The 12,507-nt window shown below is 46.7% G+C and overlaps 1 protein-coding gene across 2 annotated transcripts in view; it reads right to left on the reverse strand.

Annotated features, from left to right (window-relative positions):
- pcdh10b (protocadherin 10b) overlaps positions 1-12,063 on the reverse strand; it is a 29,558-nt gene extending 17,495 nt beyond the window's left edge. For both annotated transcript variants that reach the window (XM_036569240.1, XM_036569239.1), the window contains exons 1-3: positions 8,814-12,063; positions 7,320-7,378; positions 6,346-6,452 (exon numbers count right to left, since the gene is read on the reverse strand). In XM_036569240.1, the coding sequence (XP_036425133.1) occupies positions 6,346-6,452; positions 7,320-7,378; positions 8,814-11,549 (2,902 nt within the window). In that variant the 5' untranslated portion in view covers positions 11,550-12,063. The remainder of the gene's footprint in view (positions 1-6,345; positions 6,453-7,319; positions 7,379-8,813) is intronic.
- Positions 12,064-12,507: the final 444 nt, after the last annotated feature.

A 12,507-nucleotide genomic window follows, 5' to 3' on the forward strand; every position in this document is an offset into this window, starting at 1 on the left:
GACAGATTTGTTACAGGCCTGAGGATTGCACTCTTAAAAATTGTACCACAGAGTTTTAAGCAATACCATAGAATCACTTTTGGTTTCCCAAAAAATCATATTTGTAAAAGAGTGTGAAGAACCTTCAGACAATGTAAAGGTTGTGTACCAACTGAAAGGTTCTTCCTACCACCTTTAGCATATGGGGAATACCTCTGAACTTTAATTTAAGGTCAACTAGGATTGTTCTCCAAAGAACCTTCTAAGGAAAGTTTATTAAGGAAGTGGTTCTTCTATTGCATCACACAAAGAACCCTTTATGAACCTATTTTGAACTTTGGGTACAGCCAATGAGACACTCTTAAAATGAAAAGTTTCTAAATGCTGCTTATCTAGGATGGTTCTACACACTTAAAAGATTGTTCTTCAAGGGCTCTTTAGTGAAGAAAATGGTTCTATACAGTACTTTGCATGATTAACAGGTTCTTTGCATGGTGAAATTTTTAGGTTGATAGAAAATGTGCTTTTTGAAAAGGGTTCCATAAAGCACCAAAAAGGGGCTGCTCTTGTTATGATGTCAAGTGTGTAACAGTTGAAGAACCCTTTTTGGTGCTATATAGAGCAATCTATACAGTACAATCTTAAAAATGTATGGTTCTTCAAGGGTTAGGTTTAGTAAAAAAAGTGTTTCTATAAAGAACCATGCACACTCCAAGGACCCTTTGCATGATCAAAGGGTTCCTTGCATCATTAAAGTACTATATTAGGAACTTAAGATTGTGCTGTAGATGGTTCTGTATTAGAACCTTTTTGAAAAGGGTTCTACATAGCACCAAAAATGTTTCTTCTATTGTTACAAGTTTGAATCCTTTTGGGTGCTATATAGAACCATCTACAGCACATTCTCCATTAATCTGAAGAGCCATTTCACCATGCAAAGAACCCTTTAATCATGCAAATGGTTCTTTGAGTGTTCATGGTTAACCATTGAAGAACTGCATGCATTGAAATGTTCTTTGGGGGACCATGAGTGGTTCCTCCATGGCATCGCTCCAAAGAACCTTTATTTTTAAGAGCCTATAAAGAGGAATCAGTGTGCTTTAGTGTGCAGGGCTAGAGCAGAGGCAGAAGAACATGAAGAGCCACAGACGGAGGTGCACCCTGTGAAAGAAATGACCCGTTATAACGTCTCTTTCATTCCCGGTTTGCTCCGCTGCTCTCCAGACAGAAGCTCTGCAGAGCCCGGGTGGGATAATAACCTTCATTTGCTAATTGGTATGCACAGGTCTAGAAATAAATTACTGATCAGTGAGCTGTTTCTGGGTGCTGCCGTGAACTGCAATCCAAATGAGGGATTTAGGTGCAGCGTGGCGGATTGGCAGGACAAAAGAAAAGTCAGAAAGGGGAAAAAAAATCAGCACTGCATTGCGATCTGCGGCCCGAACATCATCCAGCAAAGAAAACGTTGGTGGAAAAACGTCTCCGTGGCATTAAACCTGCATTACACACCGCCTTGTCTGATTATCCCTGATGCATTTTCGCATAGAAAGCGCAAATTAAGTAGATCCCACACTTAAGGCAGCCTTGTTGTGCATTGGCACCGGTGACCTGCAGCTGATGCGGCGTGGCGATAACAATGAGAGCGGATTTACAAACCTGAGACAAACTTTAGCATTTAACGGAAAGAGAGTTCGGATTTTAAAGGCCCTGAAAAGTACATCCTGAAAAAAAGAACGAAAAACAAGGTGGTGGTAAACAAGTAGTGGCAAATAAATCCGAACGGATAAGCAGAGAACTTCTCATTAAAATGAACAATGCAGGAGCCCCTGAACGTCCTTTCCGACAAGCCGGCGCGCTTTCAATTATCTTAATTAAACAAGATACTTCACAGCAAAACAATTAATTCTAGCGAAGAAAACATGCTCGCAGATCAGGGGGAAAAAAAATGAGATTCGGTAACGGCACAGAGCTCGTGAGATGGAAAAGCGAACAGATAGCTTACGACGTAACATCCAGATGGACTTGCAGCTACGAACATGACCTTATGTCTCGGAAAAAAAAAAAAGAAAAAAAAAACACTATGGCTTAAGCTCTGCTGTTTTAGGCTAAATTAGACGCCATGGCGGTCCATCTGAGCACTCCATTCACGGCATATGGTGCTCCAGGATAACAGCAGAGGGCATATGCTCAACCAAAGACAAATTAATGGTAATCAGATGCATCTCTCTGGTTGTATTTATTCGTGTGCAGCTATGTCATGATTAGGCTACATGAGATGAGGCCTGGTCACCTCTACGGCTCGTCAAAAGTTTGAGAACACATCAATTTTTAATACAAAAAGAGCACATTTCCTTTGTCAGCAGGACAGCAGGTTTATTTAGTTTCTCACATTAAAAAATGGGACAGTAATCAAAAAACACGCCTTAAATACTTATCTATCACCTTCTTATGATGTCGGCACTCTGCTGTCGGTCTTTGGGCCAACCTTTTGGAAAACACTGTCAAATCATTATTTAGGCAAAACCTGCTCTTCATACCAAAGAAAACATGTGAAGCTGAGTGTTAAAGATAAATACATCCACAGGATTAACACAGAGCAGCTTCAAGCTCTCGTCTCTTCTTACTTATTTGTACACCAGCAGTAAAAAGAAGTCAATGTGTCCCCAAACTTTTGACAGGCGGGGTAACACCGCTTTTCTGTCTGCTGCAGCGCGATGATAGAAGGCCGAATGCTGACACAAGGATGACGGGAGGCTATGAAAGCTCTCACGACTTTAATCGCGTTTGGAGGGCACAGAGTGCCAGGCTGTGAAAGGTGAGGATAAGAGAAGCAGGCGGGACAGTAGAATGGGGGCAGAGAGGTGGGGGTGAGGGGGTACAGAGAAATGGGACCAAGCACACCCAGAATAGCAGCGTGTAGAGGTTTGGAGCACACTGCCCATCAAATGTTTTAGCTTTTTCACAGGTTTCAACAAGCATATTTTCCATCATTAAAGACTGAGTGGGTTTATTTTCACGGGTAAATTATCACATGTAAACATTGGTGGCAGTTCTACCTTGGTAATAATGCCAAATGCCACACACTTTATCCTCTTTCAGCTTGTCGAAACCACTTTTAGGCCAAAAGAGGTGCATTGTGTGCTTTGACAATAGTTTAGAAAAGAAAACTGGTAAAATATTGCAGGCAAAACCTGCTCTTCAGTTCAAGGATGATGAACTGATGAACATTAAGCTGAAAGTTTAAGCTATTTATATCCAAATGATCAGCATGAAGCAGCTTTAAATTCACCTTTGCAGATATTTTTTCTGCATTGGTTACAAAGTAACAGCGAAACATTTTAGAATTTAACATCAGAGCACATTTTTGACAGGCAGTGTGTCTCCATGGGGTTGGATTGTTTGAAATGACATAAAATATGTTCATGCTGATTTAAAATAGCAGCAACTCAGACTCAAGAACACATTTTGGGCTGTCTAGATTCTTTAAAGACCCAGCAGTTCCTGACCCTGGTTTTGGAGAACCCCTGACCCACACACTTTGCTCTAACACAAATTATTCATTAACAAGGCCTTCCAAAGTTGAAGTGGGTGAAGTAAAGCACAGAAAACAATGAAATGTAGCTAAGTTAGCTTTTATTTCTACTACTGACTTGCTCTCTGATCTTAGCAATTAATCTGTTAAGTATTATTAAGTGTTTTATTTAAGCCCCTGCAGGTTCATAATTCAGTAATAAAGTCTAAGGCTTATTATACAGAACTACAACTTAACTGGAAGCTATGTGGCAATTACAATGTTTTATTTATACTTATTTTTATTAAACTTCAGGGCTGTACCCAATAATGAAAAAATCAAAAATCTAGTTCTGTATGTATATATGCTCATATGCAAAAGTTTGTGCACCCCGGTCAAATTCAAATACAAAGTGTTGTTGGTTTCCTAAGTGAACACATCCTCACACACACACAGAGAACACACTTCAGCATATTTTAATGCACATTTATGGTTCACTTGCTGAATTTAACATGATGGATTAAAAAAAAAAAACATAAAATGTGGCTCGTGCAAGAGTTACAGCACATTTTATGTTGTATGTTTTCTTTTTCCAATTTTTTAAATTCAGCAAATAAATAGAAATTGTGCATTAAGATTTTCAAAGAAGTGCGACTAATATATATTGTGACAAATGTATATCGCTGTTGTCAGAAGAAAACCTTGTATCTCCAAAATGGTAACTTTACAGGAGAAGGAAAAAGCCCACTTTTCTTTTCATGTAAGTCAATGGAACCAGAATTTTTTTACAAGTCATTTTTTGTCATTTTTTTTCGTCCATTCGTCATGAAATTTACACACAATGTAAAAAGCACCAGGCATTTTTGAATGATGTCAAAACCTGAAAACAACAAAAAATGGAGAAACACGGTTTTCTTTGGCCAGCAATTTGATTTTTTACACACACCCAAAATATAATGGTTTTTACTGCTGGTTTTGGCTGGTCAGAGGCCAAATTTAAAGCTATGGAGAATATCTGGGCTCACATTTAAACACAAACTAGCTCAGCAATGTTTTTCAGCTGTTTGAAGCCATCAACGCTGAGTGGATCAATACTGACTCTTCTTTCTGTAAAAAGACTGTCTGCAAATTTACACACAAAACTTCAACATTTGAAGAAATCAAAGTGAAAAATATCCCATACTAAATTAAATTATCTATATTTGGTTAAGAACTGTTTTTCTAAGTATGTGTTCCATATGATGAACCAATGCATAAGGTATCATCAGCCCCACAACACTCGGTTATGGATGCACAGAGGAGACAGGAGGATGTGACTAGTTGCTTGCCGTCCATGAATCACTCATTTGTCCGTGGCTCAACCTATTTGGTCAGGTTCTCACCAAGCGAACGACAGGCTGCCAGCCCTAAATTCCTGATCTAAATTCCCCCGCATCCCTGGAGTGGCTGGTCAGACGAGTGAAGGTCACACTAGAGCAGAACCTCATTACAGCTCTAAGTATTTACAAACAACAGGATTACTCTCAGCACTGGGCCTATTGTTCCGGAGAAGAGTTTCCCACGTATCTAAACAAGGCCAGGAGCCTGCGGGATGGCTGATAGCATCACACTGTGCATTAGCTTAGCGAGGAATGTTGAGGAGACATGACAAGGCCTGATTTTGGGGGTTTACTGCTTGTGTATGTGAGAGAGAAAGAGGCAGGGAGAGAGACAGAGCGAGAGGGAGAGATTAGAGAGAGGGAGAGAGTATATTTAAGAAGAATATGTATTTGCTCGGCGTCTGAAGCCTGCATGGTGGCGATAAACACTCTCAGCCGACTACAGCACAACACCAACGGCTCATTCACTGTCCTTTCAGCACCACTCTTCAACATGGAGCTTTACAATGTGCCAGTGTGTCGCAATCCTGCTGTTCTAGCTCCTCCGCCCTGCACAGTTTCGGGCTCTTTCTGCTCTAAAAACATCTGAATCAACAACTCAGATTCTTGGCTTTCTGGTTTATTGTGTTAGTAAAGCAACTGTTTGCTCAAAGTCCAAAGTTAACCCTTAGAAGGCAAGATAGAACCTGAAAGTTCTATTGCTGGAAATAAGTATAGTGGAAATTAATATTAATTACTTCACACTCGTAGCTCCCTGAAACAAGCATATACATTCTGTATACATTTCTGCCATGTTTCTGTTGTATTTTGGCACGAAACTAAGCAGAAAAAGGTGTTAATGTAAATCAAAGTGTAATGCAATGTTACTTACTATGTAATTACTCATGTTATTACATAGTCACATTACAATAGTAGTGACAAACTACAGTAATAACACTACACTTCTAAAGGTTAACTCTGGTTGCTATCTGGTTACTTCATCCCTCCTCAATTCTATCAATGACACATCCAGTTTTACACCATCACAGCAGTTTGTAGACCAATTAGTCTTAGATCACTAATAACTTCAACCACACTCTTAAATTTAAAGTTTCTGGGACTAGATGTGTGGTTCTAGGGAATAAACAGTTGGCATATTAGCATCAAATGAAAGTTCTTTAAACACTAAATTAGAAAAATGGATGTTCTTTAAAAGACCACCCTATGGTTCAATATTGAAACCAAAAGTTGTTTGTGCTCTAAAGAACCCTTTATAATTTAGTTACATGTGTATAAATACATGGACTGAAGGCTTATTTTGGTATGTTCAAGCAGGAAAACACTAAACACTTTGATGCAAATGAATCCAGGAGAGAAACTGTGAACTAAACCGTTAAGGAGGCACCACCTCACATCAAAAACAAGAGCATCAGGGCTTCTGGTGACCACAACACAGAGCAGAATGATCAAATAGAGAGCAAGAGGGAGGAAACTGACCGGAGGAGTGTCCACGATGCGTGGCGTCATGGTCACTGTCCCCCTGCTCGCTGTCCCCATGCCCACTGTCTTTTGAGCTCACTATGTCCGCCTCCTGGAAGGCCGAGCTGGAAGGAAAAAGCGAGAGAGGGAAAAAGAGAGGGAGGGGGTTTCACTGCTGTGCTGCATGACTCTTATATAACCACCTTATTATCACTGCTCAAGGATGAAATGGCTACTTCATGCCACCTCACATGCTTGCTACTTACACACTCACTGAAAGTGAAGCGAATACATGTCCACATAAAATGAGCAGCATTCAATGCTAAGAGGACAAAGTCCATTTTAAAAGCAAATAAGACTCCTTGGACATTCAGCACAAAACCTTCAACTGATGTAGAACATTTTCACGTGAATCGTCTTCAAAGTTTAGAATACAATGAATGATGGACTATCTTTAAAAAAAAAAACATCATTTGAAAGGACCTTTATGGACCAGAAGAGGGTCTTCTATGGCATCAAAGAAACCTTTGTGAATAAATACCAGCTGTTTTACCTTGTATGACTATTTAGTGATGAAAAAACAATAGAAATGGTCCAAAATCACTTGGGATAAAATCTTGTAATATTGACTTCCATTAAAAGTGATTAACCTGTTTAACTTCTCCCAAAATTACCATTTCGGAGATATAAGTTTTTGTTTTGGCAATACATGTACATCTATCACTGCTGTTGGAAGAGAACCTCGTATCTCAAAAATGGTAACTTTACATGACAAGGAAAAAACACTTCACTTTTAATGTATGTCAATGGAACCAGATGTCATTTTCAGCCGTTTCTTTTGGTCCATTCATTGTGAAATTTCCACACAATGTAAAGGGCAACAGGCATTTTCAAATGCTGCCAAAAATTGAATAACTAACTAAAATAAATAAATAAATAAATGCCAACAGGTCACATGACTGGGTCGGCAGGTGTGAAAGTGACGCGCTTACCTGTTTACACGCCTCGGCCTGTCCACAAGGTAACTGAGCTCCGCCCGCTGGTGCTTCGTCTGGAAGAAAGACAATGCATCTTATAATATACATTCATTTTTTACACAAATACCAACAATCAAATTGACTGCTGACTTTTTTTTTAATTAAGTTATATGAACAGCTACAATTACATATTCTGAGATGCCAGTATGTAAACCCACACATTGGTTCCTCAACTATATCAACATTCACAGTTACTGAATCATTCACAGTGGTAACTGACTAATCTGTCCTAAAGCTAATAAACAAATCATAAGCCTGGAGTTTAAATGGCTAACAAAGTCAGTAAACTTGTGACCTTGTTGAGTTGTTTGAAACCTTGAATCACAGTTGAACTACACTAGGAATTCTGAGTGTATTCTTCCAAAGTTAGGAGAACAAAGAAAGTCTAGAAAGGTTTACTAGTAATACTAATAATGACGGTAAAGAGGCCTGTGACGGTTTTATGTATGTGTCCCCTGAGCAGCAGGCTTTGTGCTGTGGGTTAGAACCCTTTAAAGCAGTGCTCCACTACACACGGCTCTTTGTTCCCGTGCGCCTCCGCAGCACCGTGACCCGCATAGATAACGCAAACGCTCTCGGCACTCAGCATGCAGCACCTATCCAAGAGGAGGCCTTCACACACCCATACCGCGGGCAGCTCCGCACCGAAGCCACTTTTGGGGACGAGTGGAGTATAAAGAACCAGCAGCTCTCTGTTTGAGCTTAGAAGCTGCACCATAAGGCTTTATGTGCCTCCATTATAGCCACTAATTTCATAATAATTCAGATGAATCCCTCAGGAGCACTTAATTCAACTGACAAACAGCCATAAAATGGCTCAGTTACATAAACTGCTCCATATTTCACTCAACAGCTCTCAGTGCAGGTCAATCAGCAACAGAGTCGCTTCACTAGCATCTCAGCAATATGAAAGGGCCATATTCACATTTAATAATAATAATAATATGAAGAAGAAGTAGATGAAGAGGAAAGAATGTACATCCAATATTGATACTTATGTATAGCACTAGTTTCCTTACAATATGCTCAGTTGCACACTGGGGATTATACTGCAGCATAACAATAACTACTCAAAATATGACTATGAATATATATATATATATATATATATATATATATATATATATATATATATATATATATACATATATCACACTGTAAAAACACTGCAAAAACATTTTTCACGTTGTAAAGGCTTCTTGTGTTCTCATAACTTTTTTTTGATTTGGACTTTACTGTGTGCCATTTAATGCACCTTTACATATTATAATGACGTTGTTAGTGTTTACTGTAACGTCAATTACGCAGCTCCACTGACGTGTAACACTGTGAATGAGGGGGTGGTGGCACTTTGGAGTGTGATTGGAAGCCACTTTACTGACTTTATTAGACCAGCAGTGAGTCAGATAATAGAATAACCTTCATTAATCAGCGCTGATTAATGCTCACCTCGCTGGAGAGCAGCCCTCCATTGGATATGATGTCTGGCTGCTGCTGCTGCTGTTGCTGCTCTCCATACGCGGACACCAGCGCCGCGCGCGCTCCCGGGTCTCCGTGTGCGCCCCCGCGGGCCGGGCTGCAGGCCTTGAGGAACATGAGGTCAGTGCTCGCAGCCTCCGGGCTCAGGCACACCTGGTAGCAGTAGTTCTGCTTGCGGTGCAGTGAGCCGAAGCTGCCGGACTCCTCCACGGGCACCTGCGCGCTCCCGACGCCGCAGGGCGCGCTCACGCTCACGTTGTGCGCGCTCCCGCTCCCGCCTCCTCCGCCGCTCTGCACCAGCATGATGTCCGACTTGCTGAGCTTCTTCTTCTTCTTCTTTTTGCTGGAGCGCGAGTGGCGCCCGCAGCAGCCGCCTCCGGCGCCCGCGCCTCCGTTCCCGGTGCCCGCGCACGCGCCGCCGCAGCACCACGCGCACGCACAGCAGCAGTGCAGAGCCGCGTGCACGTTGAGTTTCTTGTCCTTGCGGCAGCGCACGGCCAGCGCGATCATGGCCAGCAGGAAGATGAAGGACACGGAGCCCAAGGCCACGATGAGGATCAGTGTTAAGTCCAGAGAAGCATCCTTGGCTTTGGAGGCGCCTCGCGCGCTCCCGCTGCCGCCGCGCGTGCTCCCGCCCCCTCCTCCTCCGCCACCTCCTCCTCCGCCTCCTCCGCCATCCGCGAGACTGTCCACCAGAGCCACCTGCAGCAACGTGCTGCACGATAAGGGCGGCTGGCCGTGATCGCGCACCTCCACGAGAAGCTCGTACACCTGTTGCTGCTGTTGGTGCTGGTGCTGTGAACGCGCGCCGGCTCCCGCGTTCACGCGCCTGGCCGTGCGCAGCTCTCCTGTGCGCCAGTCCATACGGAAAAGTCCGTCCTCGTTTCCGCGCACAATGCTGTAGGAGAGGCGCGCGTTTTCGCCGTCATCCGCGTCCGCGGCCACGACGCGCGTCACCAGGTAGCCCGGCTCGGCCGTGCGCGGTAAAGGCTCCCGCGCGGTGCCATTCTTGCCCACGGGCGCGATCACGGCGGGCGCGTTGTCGTTCTGGTCCACCACGAGCACGCGCACGGTGGCGTTGGAAGCCAGCTCAGGCGTGCCGGCGTCGCGTGCGCGCACAGTGAAGCTGAACTCCCGCAGCTGCTCATAGTCGAAGGAGCGCAGCGCGTACAGGTAGCCATTCTCCGCGTTCACGGAGACGTACGTCACCACGGACATGCCTTGGATGTCGCGCTCGGCGATGGAGTAGGTGACGCGCGCGTTGCTGCCTTCGTCCGCGTCGAGCGCGGTCACGGCGTAGATGTACGCGCCCGGCACGTTGTTCTCGGCCACGTGTACATCATAGGAGGGCTGCGTGAACTGGGGTGCGTTGTCGTTCTCGTCGGCCACGCGCACGCGGATGGACTTGCTGGTAGCCAGTGGAGGCGTGCCCCCGTCGCGCGCCACCACCGTGACGGTGTAGGCGTCCGCGGTCTCGCGATCCAGCGGGCCGTCCGTCACCACCGTGTAGTAGTTGCGGAAGGAGGGCTTGAGCTTGAAGGGGGCTTCCTCGCCGACTATCTCGGCGCGCGTGCGCCCGTTCTCGTCCGCGTCTCTGTCTGACACGCTAAGCAGCGCGATCACAGTGCCCGGCTGCGCGCTCTCGCTCACCGACTCGCTCACGGTGCTGAAGGTGATCTCTGGCGCGTTGTCGTTTACGTCGGTGACGTGCACGAGCACCTTGCAGTGCGCCGGCACGGCGTTTGGCCCCAGGTCGCGCGCCTGCACGTAAATCTGATGTAGCGCGCTCTCCTCGTAGTCCACGTCGCCGCGCACCTCCACGCGCCCCGTGCGCGCGTCCACGTCGAAGAGCTCGCGCGCACGGCTGGCGGCCGCGTGGCTCCCTCCGCCGAGCGCGTACACCACCTCTCCGTTCGCGCCCTCGTCCGAGTCCGTGGCGTTCAGCTGGATGACGAGCGTGCCCACCGGCGCGTTCTCGCGCAGGGTCACCGCGTACACGGGCTGGTCGAACACGGGCGCGTTGTCGTTAGAGTCGAGCACGCGCACCACCAAAAGCGCTGTGCCCGTGCGCGCGGGCTGCCCGCCGTCCACCGCCGTCAGCACGTACCGGTGCACGGCCTGCCGCTCGCGGTCCAGCGGCGCGTCGAGCACGAGCTCCGCGTAGCGGCTGCCGTCGCCCTGCGTCTGCACGTCCAGGTGGAAGTGCGCGTTCGGCGTCATCTCGTACGCGCGCAGCCCGTTGCTGCCCACGTCTGGGTCCATGGCGGCCTCGAGAGGGAAGCGCGTGCCCGCGCTCGCGCTCTCCGAGATCTCCACGGTCACGTCCGGCTCCGGGAAAGTGGGCGGGTTGTCATTGATGTCCAGCACCTCCGTCTCCACGCGGAACAGCTCCAGAGGGTCCTCCAGGAAAACTTCCAGGTGCAGCAGGCACGGCGGAGGGCTCCCGCCGCACACGCGCTCCCGGTCGATCTTTTCGCTCACGTACAGCGCGCCGGTCTCCAGGTTCACGTCCAGGTACGGCGTACGCGAGCTCGGCACCGTCTGGAAGCGCCGCGCGGAGAGTTTCGTGGCGTCCAGCCCCAGATCCTCCGCGATGTTACCCACGAAAGTGCCCAGTTCGGACTCCTCGGCCACCGAGTAACGGAGCTGCGAGGACGCGCCGCGCACCAGCGCCAAAAGCACGAAGGAGAGCGCGGGCACGAACATCTTCGTCGAAGCACTTCGGAGCGGCAGCAGCAGCAGAAAGGCGCGCGAGTCAGTCTGTCTGTGTGTTATCCAAGTAAAGAGCGCGAGGGAACAGTCATCCTCTTCTGCTGCCTCCTCCTCCTCCACGGTAACGAGGATGAGTGCGTGCGCGTGAGAGAGAGAGAGGGAGTGCGTGTTTTCCTTCAGAGAGGGCGCGAGACAAACACCATGCTGCCTCACAGAGAGAGAGAGCGCTCACACGCGCGCGCACACGCACACGCACCTCACTCTCTCTCACACACACGCCTCACTCTCTCTCTCTCTCTCTCTCTCTCACACACACACCCCTCACTCTCTCACACACGCACTCACACTCATGCACGCGCCAAGATGTTTTTAGGCATCAGAGCGCGCATCTCTCCTTTTCCAAGCAAAACGCTTCTCTCTCTCTCTCTCTCTCTCTCTCTCTCTCTCTCTCTTTTTTTCTCTCTCTCTTTCCCGGTAATCCCTCTGTCTTTCTCTCTCTTTTTCTCTCTCTCCGTCTCTCTCCGCTCCGTTCCTCTACTCTGGCACTGATGACTCGAGCTGCGCAGTTTTCCCGCAGCGCTCCTCTCATCCGCAGCCAATAAGAGCGTGAGAAAACACGTAGCCCCGCCCCCTATACGGCGCCAGCAATCAGGCTCGGCTTAGCAGCAGAGCCCCGCCCACCGACAGCCAATCAGAGTAGGGCTAAGAGGTACGGGACACACAGGAAGCCAATCAAGAAAATGAGAGAGAGAGAGAGAGAGAGAGAGAGAGAGAGAGAAAGAGAAAGAGAATGAGAGATGTAGGGGACAGTAAGAGAGAGAGAGAATGGGTGAGAGATAATTAGGGAGAGAGAGAGAGAGAGAGAGAGAGAGAGAGAGAGAGAGAGAGGTTTGCAGGTTGTACCGGTATTTTTCTTAGCTATTTTTCTTCTAATTCGTTTTAGAAGTGTAAA

This window comes from Colossoma macropomum, unplaced genomic scaffold (genome assembly GCF_904425465.1).
Source record: "Colossoma macropomum unplaced genomic scaffold, Colossoma_macropomum, whole genome shotgun sequence".
Classification (NCBI taxonomy): Eukaryota; Metazoa; Chordata; class Actinopteri; order Characiformes; family Serrasalmidae; genus Colossoma; species Colossoma macropomum.